We start from the raw sequence: 15,629 nt of genomic DNA, 5'->3' as shown, positions 1-15,629 counted from the left end.
CCCCCCCCCCCCCCCCGGCTCTTAGCAACTAGAGGTCTGTTTCTCATTTACTCTGGGCCTCCCGGCCCCTCCTTGCCTCCCTCCCACACACAGTTGGCATGTGACTCGTGACAACAACTGGGGGCAAGGAGACCTGAGCCTCAGATCTGTATGCACCATCTTGGAACCCCCGGGGGGAGGTCACCTAACCTCTCTGTGACTGTGTGGTGGCCTAGAACCCGGGGTAGTAATACTGCACTCAAGGCTGGGAAGCAGAGCTGTTCAGATGATGGCTGATCTTCAAATGGTGTGTGCGTCCCTTCCAAAGTAGAATGACACCAAGGCAGCTTGAAGGAGCTAAATACCCATCCAACACCCAGCAGACCCCCCCTGCCACCCCACAGTGGGACTGGACCCTCACCCCAAAACTCATTGTGGACACCATCCCCTCCAAACCCAAGTTCAGTCACACCTACTCCAAGAAGCCCCCTGACTCCCCTCGTCACCACCAATTCCTCCCCTTACTCATGGCTGAGTTTCTGTGCCTCACCCCCACCCTCACCCCCACCTATAGCCATTTTGAGAAAGATGGACAGAGGGTGGGTGGATGGGTATATATGTGCATGGATAGGGAGTTGGGTGGATGTATGGGTGGGTAGATGGGTGAATGGACAGGCTGATGGGTAGATGAGTAGGTAGGTGGATGGATGGATGGATGATTGGATGGATAAGTGGGTGGGTGGGTAGATGGATGGAGGGATGGATGGATGGATGGATGGATGGGCAGATGGATGGATGGATGGAAGGATAGGTGGATGGGTGGATGGGTGGAATCAATGGATGGATAAATGAATGGACAGCCAGAGCATCCACCTGATGACCCAGATGGGCAACCTGGGGGACTCATCCTTGACTTATTTATCTCACTTTCCTTGCATACTCAGTCACAACCAGGTGATTCTGAGGATTCCTCTCCTGGTCTTGCCTCTGTCCCCTCTGATCCTCCCTTTTCTCTCCAGACACCTTCCCTTCCACGGATCAGCCTTCCTTGTGACCAGTCTTCATGGTTCTTCTCCACTTTCCAACCCACCTTCTCCATTTGCTTCCCAAGTGGCCTCTTCACTACACTCTCTCCCTGCTTAAAATTCTTCACTGTCTTCTGTGCTGTCCCTGGATTTGCTGCCCAAACCCCTGTACAATCTGCAGGCCCATCTCATCTGTCTCCCTTGCCTTCCTACCTTCCCTACCCGCGCTGGCCACTTGGTGACCTACCAGATCATTTTAAGCCCCCATTTGCCCTGGGTTCTCCCTTGGTCCCTTACCTTCCACCTCCTGACCTTCCTGGAGAGTCCCCACCCCTCCTCCAGGACCCAGATAAAGTATCTGTTCTTCCAGAAGCCTCCCAATCGTCATCCACCCATGAGTCCCCAGCACAGATCTGTGTGTCTCCCTCTCCATGAGGACTTTGCTGGTGGGGCCCAGAACCTGTTCAATTAATAGCAACCACAACAATATACAGGAATAAGAATATCTGGTGAGGGCTACATTCTGTACTTTCCATGCCTCGTCTTAATTAAGGCTTTCAAATGTCCCCCCTGGAGTCAGGGGCATCAACCTGTGCTTATAAAGGAAACAAGGTTCGAAGAAGGGCTGTGGCTAAGGACTCCCCCCCCTCCTGAGCTAAAGGGGGCCAACTGGACATTACATCGAGGCCTGGCTGCCTCCTTCCCTTTGGGCCTGGCTCCAGGGCCAGCCCGAAGCCTGTGTGCCAGCTCAGGGCAGAGCGCCTGGCAAGGGACAGGCTCTTCCTGGCCCACAGCCCGAAGCAGGCACGTACCAAATGCCCCCAGGATGGGAGGCTGAGTTACAGGTCACCATAACAACCTCTCTCCCTCTCTCTGTCTCTGTCTCTGTCTCTCTCTCTCTCTGTCTCCCAGCTCCAGAGACGCAAGATCAAGTGCTGCTTCCTGTCGGTTGGAGTCACTGTCCTGCTGGTCATCATCCTCATCACTGCCACCTCTATCCGAAAGTAATGCCACTGACGGTGAGTGTCCCAGCTGCCCCCACGCCATCTGGCCCTCTGCCCTTCCGCTCATCTGTGCATCCATCCAGCCTCCTCTGTGCCAGGCGTGGGTTTGGCCCGGTGACCCAGCAGGGGATGTGGCAGGTGGGGGCCCCCTTCCTGGAGCCCACAGCCATGGGGGCGGCTGACCCAAAGCTCCCTTCATATAGGCACCGACTTCCGAAGGGTCCCGACTGGCAGTTCCCCTGGGCCGGCCAGCGAGCAGAGCATGCTGGGAGGTGCAGCAGGCGGGTGCCAGGACCCTGGCGGGGGTGCTGGACAGTGGAGAGCAGGTGCTGGGCCTGTCCTGGGGCTGGGCAGGAGCTGGAGCGGATGGGAGACTGAGACGGGGCATGGGACGCGGCCACAGCGACAGTGGGAGCCGGCACGGCGTGCTGAGCAGGTGTCTGGCTTCTCTGTGGCTGCGAAACAGATTGGCTTAGAGCTTAGTGGCTAAAAACAGCAATAAACACTTACTATCTCACAGGTTCTGTGGGTCAGGAATATGGAAGCGCTGCTCAGGGTCTCTCCTGAGGGTGCAGGCAGATGTGGGCTGGGGCTGCACCCAGATCACTGGGCGTCCGTCTGTGGGGCCCCAGCTTCCTCCCAGTCATCTCTGTGTGGCTCCTGCAGACGTGGGTCATGGCTTCAGACAGCAAGATGTCCCCCAGGCCCCCTGTGTCCTGCTGCCCTACCAAGCCTCTTCCGCCCCTTCTTCTGAGCTCGGCACACGAGGGGCCCAGCACATGAGGGGCAGGACGATCCGGTTGGAATCTGGCTCCCCCAGAGCGAGGGGTCCCAGGGAGGCAGGCAGACGCCGCACCTAGTCACTTCTGCGGCACCCTACCACTCCCTCGGGGCCAGCCCTGCGGGTGTGAGGGGCGCCTCACTGGGCATGACTCCAGGGAGGGCGGACCAGGGGGTCACCCTGGAGGCTGGCTTTTGTATCCAGGGCGCTGCAGAGGCTTTGCACTTTAGAAGGGTCCTTCCGGCTGCAGGGAGGGGGTGGGTGGAGGGGGGCAATGGTGCAAAGGGACGTCTGTCTCCTCAGGGCACCCTGGTGTCCAGCACCTGGGCCCAGCTCTGGGACACTGCGGGTGCTGGGTGGGGGTTTCAGGGAGGAACAAGCAGACCCCACTGGGCTCCGTAGCCTCCCTTGGTGTCCCCCCCAGTCATTGTCCCCATGATCCCCATCACAGCCTACGGCAGTGTCTGTGGCGGCAGCAGGTGAGGGGGGGGCTGCAGGGTGCTCTGTGGGCAGTCAGTACAGCCCAGAGCCCTCAGGGTCCCACATCCAGACTTGTCTTAGAAGCCCTGCTCTCTCCAGGTGCCTGGGTGGCTCAGTTGGTTGAGCGACTAACTTTGGCTCAGGTCATGATCTCGTGGTTCATGAGTTCAAGCCCCACAATGGGCTCTGTGCTGACAGCTCAGAGCCTGGAGCTGCTTTGGATTCTGTGTCTCCCTCTCTCTGCGCCCCCCCCCCCCCCCCCATGCACACGCGCTTTCTCCTTCTCTCTCTCTCTCAAAAATAAATAAACATTAAAAACAAAAACCAAAAACGAGTGCCGCTCTCATTGAGAGCCACCGCAACAAGGCAGGAGTGGGGAGCCCTGACAGCCCAGAGCCCTGTCCTGGCGGGCAACCTCTGATTGGGTCACACTGTCCCTACGGCTGGGCTGGGATGCAGGCAGCCAGAACAAGGAGGGGTGGGGGTGGAGAGGGAGACCCGTTTGCTGTCAGCCTGCAGGGGCTGGTCCTCCTGGTGCCCCCAGCTGGGCAGGGTCCCACCCTGGCTGAACCCTGGGGCCAAGGGAGCCCCGGACTCAGAAGGTCTTGGCTTTCCCCGGGAGCACGCTGTGTGTGAACCGGCCCTGGCGCCCGGTACTCGGCTTATCCCTGGATCCGCTGCAGAACTTCCCGATGACACACGGCAGCCCCGCGCGGCCTGGCTCCCCCGGGGTCCCTTCGCTGCTGAAGTTTTGGGCCCGCAGACAGAATTCCTGCTTGGGTGGTGGGACTGTGGGAGGGGCCTGCTCTCCAGGTGAGGTCGGCAGCTTGCCTCAAGTGGCAGGCTGTGCGGGGTGGGACCCCTGAGGGGGCAGAGGCCTTGGAGCCCCGTGAGGGGGAGGGGGGGGGCCGGGGCCCAGGCAGCCTCCCTGCCCCGCCCTCGTGGCTGCCCTGGTGAGGACTGTCATCCTCCTGGGGTGCCTCCTGGCCCCCGACCCGGGAGGTCCCCAGCTGGGACTCAGGAGCAGTGAGCCTGTCCCCGGCCCCCTCCTGCTGGGGTCCACAGCTGGTGCCCCTCGGCTGGAGGTGTGGGGGCCTGGGCAGAACAGGAAGCATCTTCCCATGGAGGCCTCGTGGACACGGGCATCCAGACTTTGGCCTCCATGCTGTGGGAGAGCGTTTCCTGTTGTTTTAAGTCACTCCGTTTGGGGTCACGTGTGACCACAGCCCCAGGACAGTGCCAGAGCTCCACTCGTGTGACACCTGAGGCTGGCAGGCACGTTACCCACGGGATGGGCGCCCCTCAGCACTGGTGCCCCGTTCTGCCGGGGACACCGGCCCGTCCTCAGGGCTTGCCCTGGGTCACGCAAAGCCTGGGCCCCTCGTGTGCCGAGCTCAGAAGAAGGGGCGGAAGAGGCTTGGCAGGGCAGCAGGACACAGGGGGCCTGGGGGACATCTTGCTGTCTGAAGCCATGACCCACGTCTGCAGGAGCCACACAGAGGTGCCTGGGAGGAAGCTGGGGCCCCACAGACGGACGCCCAGTGATCTGGAGGCGAGGCGAGGTGGGGCTGTAAGGGCCAGACCCTCCCCTCGCTCCTCCTCCAGGGCTGGGTCTCTGATTCCTACCAGCACACCCTCTCTCCCCTTCAGATTCCCCCCCCCCTTCCCTTCTGGGGCTGGGGAATAGTTGAGGCCACCCAGCCGCTTCCCCACTCTGCACCCTGGAGCCCCTTTCCTGGGCCAGGGGTCCCCGCGGGCCACGCAGGGACACATCGGCTCAGGTGCGCCAGCCGGGCCACAAGAGGGGCCGGGCACCCGGATGCCGTCTGTGAGCGGCCGGCCGGGGCTGCAGGGTCTCGCTGGGGGGCCGCGGAGGCCGCCCTCCGGCTCGGGTCCCAGAGAAGCGGGCCTGGGGAGGCTGCCCTCTTTCCCTTGCCGCCCCACCGAGCTGCTCTGAGGACGAAGGCAGCTAAATATAAACAGCACTCTGAGGAAGGAAGAGGCTTGATGCAAATGCTGGGGTATGATTTCCTCAGAGAACAGCAGTCTCTGGGGGAGGAGCTCGGCTCCCCGACTTGGAAGAAGTCCCCCCACATGACGGCCGGGTGCATGTGCCCGTTTCTGTGCGACGGGTGAGACCCTGCCATCCGGGCAGCTCCGAGGGGGCAGATGAGCCCCCCCAACTGACGTCACACCGCGGTCTGGTCACCCCCTGTGCACCCCCACCGTGGCTCAGCTCTCTCCCATTTACCGAGGGCCTTGCACATCCAGCTCGCACCCGGTCCTCACGGGGCCTGAGGGACGAGTCAGGAGGGGGAGCTCACTCGGGTGGGGACAGCGGCTGCCACCGAGCAGGCGTCCGGGAGGACAAGCGCCAGGAGGCTCCACAGTGGGGAAGGTGCCCCCAGAGTCCCCTCACTCAATTTATGTAAGCGTGAAGGCTGGTCTGGGACTGAGTCGGGGCTCCGGGTGTGACCAGAGTGTAGACTGAGTCTGTGGTCAGGACTGGGCTTCCTTGGCCCTGGCAGGCAAGTGGGAAAACACAGTGGGACAAGCCCACGTGCCCATTCTCCCTAAGTCGCCCCGGCCTCGAGCCCCGATGCCCCTGTCGGGACCCCCTTTCCCGCCCAGGAAAGTGCAACTGTTTCCAGAAGCATGTCCAAGCCTGGTCATTTGGTGAGGAGGCCTCACACTGGAGATGAAGTTTGGGGTCAGGCTCGCATGTTGGGCCTGGAAGAGGATCTTAGGGTAACTCTGGGTCCCCAGCACTGCCCACGGCACTGAGGTGTCCAGAGGTGGCCACAGCTCCCCCCCACCGGCAGCCCAGCTGGGACTCCTTTGGGCCCAGGGGGCAGAGGGCTCTGGCTGCAGGCTCACCCTGTGTCCCTCGTTCCCCGGCTGCTGCAGTGGACACACAGTAGCCGTCTGAACAGACCGGGCGGACGGGCTCCTGGTGCGCCACTGTCCAGATCTTGGCTGTGGAACCTTGTAGAAGCAGGGGAGTCCTTGGGCTCCGGGGAGCCCCCCACCCCACCGCCCTCCCGAGCACGCACGGCTGCAGCGGCCGAGCCCAGGACCGCTTTTCATGTTGGACTTTGGTTGCCGTGGACTGTCCGTGGGTCCCTGTGGGATGTGAGCCGTCTGTGGTCGCCAGCCAAGTGCAGCACCCGGGGCAGAATGGGTGAGTGAAGGGGTAGAGGGCCAGCAGAGCGCTGACGGGTGCCTGTCCTGGGTCCCAGGCTCCCTGCCGGAGTCACAGGCTGGGCTTCGGGGGACGGTATCTAGGCAACAATCAATGGAGTATTTTTCACGAGCACAAAAAATTTAAGGGGCTAAATGGAGGCTTCTAGCACGTCATGTTTTTAATGTTTTCTGAAAGCTGTGAAATATCGACCGAAAGACATTGATTTCCATTTGGGAAACGTGTAGCCTGGATTTTTATGTCCATGCTTCTCTGCTGTGCATACACGCATGTGTGTTTTCACGTGTGTCTGCGTGTGTCTGCGTGTGTGCATGTTTCCATACGTGTGTGGTCAGGAAAGACCTTTCCCTGCCCGGCCCCGCTCCCCGGAGCTGTAATTTGAATAAGGGCCTGAGTGTGTCATCCTGGGAGGGCAGGACACAGCAGTGGCTCTGTTTTCTGCTCATCAAGCGCTTAGTAGGAGCTTTGCCCGGGGATTGTCTCACTTCATCCGCAGACTTATCAAGGAGGTGCTGGTGTATCCTTGTTCAGACGAGTGAACTGAGGTGCAGGCCGATGGAGGGCCGTTCCCGGAAGTGGGCAACATGGGGGAGGGGATGATCATCCACCGTTGGGACTGTTAGAGAAACCTTTGCCCGGAGGTGAAGTGCAGCCCCGGGCCACACAGCTGGGCGTGCCATGGCCAGGCCTCCGACCCGGTCTACGTGCCCCTGAGGTGGATCCAGGGTCTGCGTGTGTGTTCTGGGTGGCTCCAGATGGCTCAGTGGTGACCGCTCGTGGTCGGGGCATGGTCGCTCGTGGTGGCACCTTTCATCCCCAAAGTTTGGGAGATGAATTGGATGAACTCTCTGTGCTGAGCCAAAGTCCCGAGAGTCCAGTCGCCGGGGATCTGGTGGCTTGGGGCTGCCCTGCTGCTCTGCCTGAGCCTGTAAGCACGCCGGCCAAGGTTGGCCCAGGCCTGGGATGCTGGAGGCTTCCTTGGGTGTCCTGGGGGCTCTGTGGGGGTTTACACATGGAAATCTCTCCTCTGGGGCCCAGGTCCTGCCTCCCAGAGCTCCCGGTCACAGGGCAGATGGGACAGGGACCAGTAAGAAGGCCGGAAGCAGAGCTGAGGAGCAGAAGGGGGCGGTGGGCTTCACCATGGCCCTCAGCCTCAGTTTCTTCTTCTGTGAAATGGGAGCATACTTTTTGGGGTCATGGTGAGCATTAGTGATGAAAGCCTGCTGGGCGCCTGGCCCGGAGGGGGTCTGTACTCCATGATGGTGGCTGTTTCACTGTCCCCGTCATTGCTACCACAGTTAATCGTATCGCTGTTATTACGCACCTGCTCTGCTTTATGGAGGTGCGACAAAGCTGGCCTTTTCTCTCCCATGTTCCCGTGTGGCCCTCCAGCCAGCAGGGCCATATCTTGCTCTCTCTGTTGCCTAGGGCAGGGCTCAGAGCCACCTAGAGGTTGGTGATGTGTCCATGTGGTTCGGTAACTACCCCAGTCCCTCCCTGTTGGCCAGCTGCAGGTGCGGTCAGATCCAGCACCACGCTGAGGAGCTCACAGCCTCAGGGAGAGGGAGGCCCTTGAGGTGTGAACTGCCAGGAGCACAGTGGAAGCCGTAATGGGGGCAGTGCTGCTGGAGGGCTTCCTGGAGGAGGCGGCTCTTGAAAGCAGAGTATCGAGAGGTGGGTATAGGCTCCTCTGTCAGCCCAGGAGGAGGGCACTCCAGGCCCAGGGCACAGCCCAGGCAGAGGTGTGGCGGCAGAGTGGGTGGAGCACTGAGGCAAGAGCTGGGTGGGGCCGGATTGTGCAGGGCCTTGAGTAGGAGAGAGGTGGCAGGTGGAGAGGCCGAGAGGCCAGAGGCTCCCTGGGGCACTTGTCTGGAGCAGTTCTTTCCCAGTGGGCCTGAGGGAGCCATAGCAGACGCCAGACCCCCTCCTTTTGCATGTGATTGCCCCGCCCCTTGGCACTCCCACCGCGGCCGGGCAGATGGCCATATGAGGAGGGCAGGACTGAAGCAGCCAGTGGAAACGGCTCTTTGCCAGGAAAAAGATGAAAAAAAAAAACAAAAAAAACGCATGAGCGTGCTGGTGGCCGGCACAGAAGGCGGCAAGTGTGTGAGTGGCGCGGGAGGTGTTGACGGACATGATGCAGTTTGTCAGCCAGCATGGAGAGGGGGTGGCATCTTACCAGACCCAGCCTGGGATCTACGGCCGGAACAGCTGCCCCGTGGTCCCTGGGTGGGACTCGGCAGGACGGCGGGACCATGGGACACAGTTGGGGCCGCTGGCGCGTTGGCCAGTTTCCCGCTGCAGGTGGGGTGCTGCATGGGCAGGCGGGTGCTGGAGCTGGTGGACCCGGCCGGGTCTGGGGGCGGGGCTGGCCTGGGACGAATCTGGGGGCGTGGCTGAGGGAGGGGCTGAGCTGACAGGCGGGACTGGTGGCCGGACTGGCCTGCGATTGGAGCTGTGCGCGGGGCGGGGCGGGGTGGGTCTAGACCTGGGGGCGGGGCCGGGGCTTGAGGGCCGTAACTGGTCTGGGAGTGGAGTCAAAGGACCTGGGCCGAACCCTTCCGTCTTTCCAACCTTGCGCCTTGGGTAGGTGGCGCGTGGAGTCCCAGGTTCCTCCTCTTTGGGCCCGGGACACTCAGACCTCGCTGGGGTGTTTTATAAGGCTTGGGTGAAGCCATGGGTGCCCTTGGTGCACGCAGCTGGTGCACACATTTGGTGCGTTTCCTCCCCCCTCCCTACGTCCTGTCTTGCTCTGGGCCTTGGCCTGACCCCTTCTTCTCTGTACAGCCCCATCTCGAGCGAACTGTCCCCAGACTGGCCACTGACCTGCCCCCACCATGTAGCTCCCCAGAGTGGGGATTCGAGTTCCCCTGCTGAGCTCTGAAACCTCGGCCTGGGTAACGTCCCCCAGACCTGAGCTGCCAGGCCCCTGTCCCGTCACAGGGAGGGAGCATGAGCCCTGTGGGCCACCCCACCCTCATTCCTGGAAAGAAGGTCGGGCTTAGCCCCTGCCATCTATCTCTCCACCCTACCTCCCTTCATCCCCAGCTCCCATTGGCCTCAGATTTGGTGTCCACGACTCCTGGCTCTGGGCCAGCGCCCCTCCACTGGGCCACGCCCTCCTTGCAGTGACCACGGTCGCTACAAACACACAGCAGCCTGAGGGCTGTGCCAGGGCACTGGGCCCTCAGTGAGCAGGAGGGTGGGAGCGAGAGTTTGTAGCCACACCTGATGGGTGTCGGCTGAGTCTCTGAGGGGCTCATCCAGGGCAGGAAGAAGGTCAGAGCCAGGCCTGACCCCCATGCCCACCTCGGCCTTGGGGCAGAGTTCAGGGTCAGCCCTCCCAGCCAGCCACGCAGGCATTGCTGTGTCCTTTGCTCACCAGGTGGCAGGAGACACGGGCTTGCCTGCCCCAGGACATTTGCTCTCCCCCCAAGGAACACCCAGCAGCAGATGAGGGAGGGAGGAGCCCTCCCCTTCACTGGGGAGGTGTGAGCCCCCTGCCGGAAGCAGGGCACGACGACCCGAGGACCCGATTGAGGAAAGACCTTGTCTGTGATGGTGGGATGGCCCTGGGTTTGAGTCCCCGCCTACTGTTCCCACTAAGCCACTGAACTTCGTGGAACATTGGCATCAGGTGTGAAATGAACCAGTCTCTCCCTTAGAGCAGGTCTGCGGGGGCATGGGAGTGCCTGACCGCCTTCCTCCTCCCGTCTTCCTCATCCTGCTTCTCTGGGCTGTGGCCTCCAGCGCAAAGCAGAAGGAGACGGGACTCTGCCTTCAGGGCCCCTTTAGATGCAGGGATTCTAGCCCCACCGAAGGGAAGACACTTGGGCAGGAGCGTCCTTGGCCCATCCTGACGGACAAAAGAGGGTTTTCCTGAAGAAAAGGATGCTTCGGGGGGGGACCCAGGAGGACCCCCGCTGGGCAGAGTCGGCCAAACCAGCTGCGGGTGGCAAGCCCCTCCTCTTGTGCCATCTCCCTGCTCGAAGCAGGCAGTTTTGCTTCTGGGTGCTTCTCAGCAATTGCAATAATAAATTGAATAATTAAGCTAAATCCACAGAAGAGAATTAAATATTAATCTCTAATAAGCTATTCAGAGAGTGTCACCAGCAAGGACCACTAGAATATGTATGCCCCAGGGTGCTCCCCGCCAGGCCCCCAGGAACCCCCTTCCCGGGGCGGGACTGACCCTCACGGGCCTCGGTCCAGGAGGGAGACAGTGTGCTAGCCCGGAGGTGCTGTCACGCCCTGGCCACACTCGGCCAGGAAGCCGGCAGGCCGGTGAGGCTGGCATTGGGCCATCGGCAGGAGGAGGTCCCACAGGGTCTGGGTGGCACCTCCCTGGCAGCCGAGGCCCCTCGTCGCGGGAGGGCAGCAGTACCATTTGGCGGAGTGGTTCATGGACGAGAGAAGGACGCACCTGAAGGACATTGACAGTGACCTGAGAGGTGGGGACTGTCCCCACCAGGACCCCGGTGAGCCAGGCCAGGGCTCTGCGTGACATCCGTGCTCCAGGCCTCTCAGCCGTCACCATGCAGTGGGGGGAGCTTACGGGTGGCCTGGCCTCAGCCGGTCAGAGGGCATGCTCCAGGGTGCGTGCGGGGCATGACCTGGACACTCTGAGCCCCGACCCTGGTCACTTTCAGAGCCCTGACCCTGGTCACGCCTTGAGCCCTGGCCCCGGTCACATGACGAAGCTGGTCCCGAACCTCTTTTTAAGAGACGAGAAAGCTCATACCGTGACAATTGTGTTCGGCTGCAGCAAAAAGCCGGTGATGGTGGAGAAGGTAAGCAGGCCCGGGGCCCGTTTTGGAGGGCGGTGAATGCAGCCCAAGGGACCGGTCTCAGCCCAGTGTCGTTGGGGCACTGAGGGTGTTTGGAGCCGGGCAGAGCCGTGGCAGGGGTGGTGGGGCTGTGTGGATGTGCTGGCCCCGTGATGGTGGCCCCTGCCCAGGAGACCGGGGCTGAGTGGGAGGGCCCGGGCTGGAAGAGGGGGTGCGCCGTGCCTGGGGCAGGGGGAGCGGAGGGGCGGGCGCCGCGAGCGGTGGGTCCCCAGGAGGGCCTGCCTGGGGCCGGTGCAGCCTGTGCCGGATCCAGCCAGGCCCTGCTCCCTCTGCCGGGGCCGGAGGCTGCTGGGACTACTGCCTGAGGCTCACATTCCACTGGGCCCTTCGGCCTTCAGCTCGGCCCCAGCTGGCTCCGCACCCGAATTCAGCCCCGGGGCTCTGTGTCAGCGCCCCGATCCCCCAGGCGCGGTCGGGGGCCGCGCAGCAGTGGGCACCGAGAGGCCCCAGGCAGAGCTCAGCCAGTCGACACCCCCACCATAATCGCCAGATGCAGCCGACTCAAAAGAGCTCGGTTAAGTGTGAACTTCCGATCAAGAACAAACCATCTGCTGGTGTGAGTGTGCCCCGTGCAACGTTTGGGACGTTCTTGCACTAACGCAAGCGTTCACCGCTCCCGCGACACGGAGGCTGGCGTCCTGCATGTTGCCCGCCCACGCGGCAGGGCCGTCCGCCCCTCCCGGGGCTCCTGGCAGCTGGCGTCCCGGGTACAGGAGAGGTTGAGAAGTCACCACAGGAGCCAGTGAGCAGGGGTGAGGCGCAGGGAGGAGGTGTGGAGGGGGCGGAGGAGGAGGTGGTGCCTAACTTTTCCTCTGAGCGTCCTGGCAGGTCAGGGCTTGGGTTCAGCGGGGTCCCAGCTCCGCCCCACCCCCCAGGCTGGGTCCCCACCCTACAGGCTCTTTTTAGGATAAATGAGCAAACCCAGGGGAACCCCTAGCGTGTGACAGGCGCTTGGGAAGTAAGTGTGGTCTGTTGTGATCGTGGGGCTCGGGGCATTTGCGGGTCCTGGTGAGAGGCCCCTCAGGCCCCTTCCGTCCATCCACAGGCGCTGGAAGTGAAGGTGCTCTCCCGGGAGCTGGGAGGAGCGGCCTCTGCCCTCTGCCTAGCCTCTGCTGGGGAGGCCGGTGTGGGCCTCACTGGTGGGACAGGGGTCTGGGAGAGAGGGGCTGGGCTCAGTGCTCCAGGGTGGAAGGCAGGGGGGCTTGGAGGGCCAGAGAGCAGGCCTGGACCCTGCCACCCACTGTCCCTGCCCCCACTCAGCCATTGGGGGTCAGCCAGGTGGGAGGAGTGAAGCTGGGAGCCCAGGCATCTGGCTCCTGGGGCTGGAGGGCCCCACCATCATGGAGCATGGCCTATGGAGTTGCCCGCGGCAGGTGCTCTGTTTTCCTCGTCCTTGGCCCCAAGTCCTGTGACCTGGCATTCCCGACGCCCCCGCGGTCCCTGGCCCTCGGCCACACGCTCCGGTGACACAGCGGGTGGCACAGCTGGTGAGGGACACCCCCGAGCCCTCCCTGGGCCGGGCAGGGACCGTCCAGTTTACTAGTAGCCCTGTCGCTCTCTGCCCAGTGCCAGTTTGGGCAGCTTCTTTGTGTTCATCCACGGGCTCCCTGTGGACTTTGCCTGCGAGTCTGCTGGGTCACCCCAGAGTGTGTGTGGCCCAGGGATGCGGGCACATTTGCTGCTTGGGAAGAGAATCGAATTCAACCTGAGGGGTCAGTGAAAACGTGCGCCCGTTTTCAAGATACGGTGAGTGGGCTGCCCAAGGACAGCAGCTGGGAGGGGCTCCCCGACCCCTCCTGTGCCGACCAGCCCCCGCCCCCTCTCCGTGGGGACGTGCATGAGCCAGAGGAGGGACACAGGACAGGGAAGTTTGTATCTGAGGTGGCTACGGAGAAGGTGGCCGCGCGTGAGGATTCTCTGAGAGTTGACAGGCAACACGGGGCAGAAACAGAAGCAGGGTGTGTGGGGGGGGCCCGGGGAGGGGTGGCTCTGGGGGGACCCAGCCAAGGGAAGAGGTGTACGGGGGCCACTGACCGGGGAGGGGGAGGGGCAGCCTGGAGAGGGACAAGCCCCAGCCCCCTGAAAGCAGATGCTCTGCTGGCAGTGCAGGTCCCAGAGGCCCTTCTAAGACCCCAGCCCAGGGGCCACCTGCAGCCCAGCTGTTCAGGAAGAGCCTGGGCGTCACCTGCCCTGCCCCACCCCCGCCTCGCCCCTGTCCCTTCCGTGGTCCACCCAAATCCCGTGTGCTGGTGCTTCTCAACGGCATCCATCTATGTGGCTTGTGGCTGAGGCTCCGTCTGAGGAGGGACTTGGCTGGGCGCCTGAGGGCTGGGGATACACTGCCATGGCGCCGCGCTGGGGTCCTGGGGCCAGGAGGCACCTAGAAGAGCTGGGAATGGGGTGGGTCCCCCCTGAGACACCCCCCACCTCTGTCCGGCACGAGGCCACTCAGCTGCAGGTGCCCCCACGCCCAGAGGCAGGCAGGGGGCTGGGGTAGCGTTGCTGACTCCAGGACGGGCCAGCCGGGCCCCAGCCCTCCGGGAAGGTCCCCGGAGCCACGAAGCCAGCCTGAGGGGGTGCCAGCTGAGACTTTCTCAGTTTGTCGAGGAGGGAACCAGGCTCGGGAGGCGTGGCCCGCACCCGGCTGTCGGGACAGGGCCTGCCTGGGCCCAGCTTGTGCTGGGGACCTCCTGTGGCTGGGCCCCGGGATCAGGGGACAGGGGGTGTGCCTCCTGACCTCGGGGCTGGGGGTGAGGCTGCTCGTGGTTTTCAGCAGGGTGCTCAGGGCCGCCCGTCAAGAGGGTGACGTTTGAAGAGCTGACCAGTATCTCAGGGAAAAGCATTCCAGATGGAAGGAACGGCGTATAACCACTGGGAGGTGGAGGCGACCCCAGGCAGGGCCCCGGCAGAGAGCCCAGTCTGTGGGCTGGGACACAAGCTAGGGGCGGTCCTTCCCGAGGCCCTGGCGCCTCCGGACCCTCCCCAGGCCTGAGGAGTCCTGTGGAGGGACGTGGGAGCTGGCCTGTCATGGGAGGATGCTGGAGAGGCCCCCCTGTCTGACCCGAGGCCTGAGCGTGATGGGCAGGCAGGGGGGGCTCTGTCCGGTGTCCACTTATGTTCCGGGCAGTCCGCTTTCTGGTGGGCTCACCACCCAGAGAGACTCGCAGAGGTCGCGGAGCTCCGTCCCCTCCTCCCCGGCGCAGCTGCAGCCCTGGAGAAATGGGCAAGGTTCTCCGGTTCCAAGGAGCTGGGGTTGTTGGTGGGGTCCCCAGGCGCGTGCACAAAGGGCAGCGGAGTCGGGGGCTCAGGCAGGCCCGGGGGTGAGGACGGGGCGAGCGGGGCGGGAGGGCAGCCTGACCCGGCCGGGAGAGTCTGTGCTGGCAGCCGTGGTCCCCGGCAGTCACTGGCTGGCTTCTGATCCGTGAAATAGAGACCTGTCCTCGGGGTGGGGGGCGCCCTCCTGGGGCAAACCCGAGGCTGGCAGGTGGGGAGGGTCACCAGGGTGGACTTGCTGCCTCAGGCCTTCCTGCCCAGCCCCCAGCCCCCCCCTCCCGCCCCGGGTGAACCGGAAGGGGGGCCCCACCTGACTTTGTGGGGGAGCTGTGGTCTCCCCGAGGAAGGGGCCGTGGTGGAGAGAGCCGGGGGTGGGGGGAGCCAGCGCCCCCCCTCCCTCCCATCCTGCCCCCAGGCCTCCTCCCCATGCCTGAGCCCCCACTTTCCCAGCTGGGAGTTGATGGAGTCTGTTTTGCAGATCGATGCTGTGACCTGGCCTGCGGGGCCCCTGGAGAGCTCGCCACCTGCCTGCCTCCCTCCAGGGCACTACCGGACATCTCTACACCGACCTCTGGGCGGGCCTGGCCTAATAAACCGCCCGCTTCGCTGGCTGTGGTGCTGCTGGCCCCGGTCTACATCCTTTCCGGCTCCGGGGCCCCTGGGGACGGACCCTGGGCCGCAGTGGGCAGGAGAGGCCGTGGCCGGAGTGGGAATGTGTGTGGTTGTGTGTGTGTGCGCGTCGTGAGTGTGCTCCAGGCGGGATGGTGACAGGGGTGTGAAACCCGGGTGGCTGGACCGGGGCTGCCCCTCCCCCCACAGCAGGGACCCAGCCCCTCCCTGGACCTCGGTGTCCCCACCCCGGAAGCAGTGGCCGGGGGGTTGGGGGTGGGATGCAGCCCTGAAACCCCTCCTGCTCCCTAGCTAGAAGCTTCTCTGTCTGCGGGCATCCCGCTGAGGGGCAGGGCGTGGAGAAGGGGGCAGGGAGTGGGGGAGGCACCCCTAAATAGGAGGGGCTGGAGCCAGAGAGGCCCCTGGGAG

General features: G+C 63.4%; 1 protein-coding gene across 3 annotated transcripts in view; it reads left to right on the top strand.

Annotated features, from left to right (window-relative positions):
* Nucleotides 1-15,215, top strand: part of TSNARE1 (t-SNARE domain containing 1) — a 156,657-nt gene extending 141,442 nt beyond the window's left edge. For all 3 annotated transcript variants that reach the window (XM_040494574.1, XM_040494573.1, XM_040494569.1), the window contains 2 exons: nucleotides 1,917-2,023; nucleotides 15,070-15,215. In XM_040494574.1, the coding sequence (XP_040350508.1) occupies nucleotides 1,917-2,012 (96 nt within the window). In that variant the 3' untranslated portion in view covers nucleotides 2,013-2,023; nucleotides 15,070-15,215. The remainder of the gene's footprint in view (nucleotides 1-1,916; nucleotides 2,024-15,069) is intronic.
* Nucleotides 15,216-15,629: the final 414 nt, after the last annotated feature.

This window comes from Herpailurus yagouaroundi, unplaced genomic scaffold, assembly GCF_014898765.1.
Source record: "Herpailurus yagouaroundi ecotype Mexico unplaced genomic scaffold, PumYag 186, whole genome shotgun sequence".
Lineage (NCBI taxonomy): Eukaryota > Metazoa > Chordata > Mammalia > Carnivora > Felidae > Herpailurus > Herpailurus yagouaroundi.
Note: the sequence above shows the minus strand (reverse complement) of the source record. Positions and strands in the feature narration are given on the sequence as shown.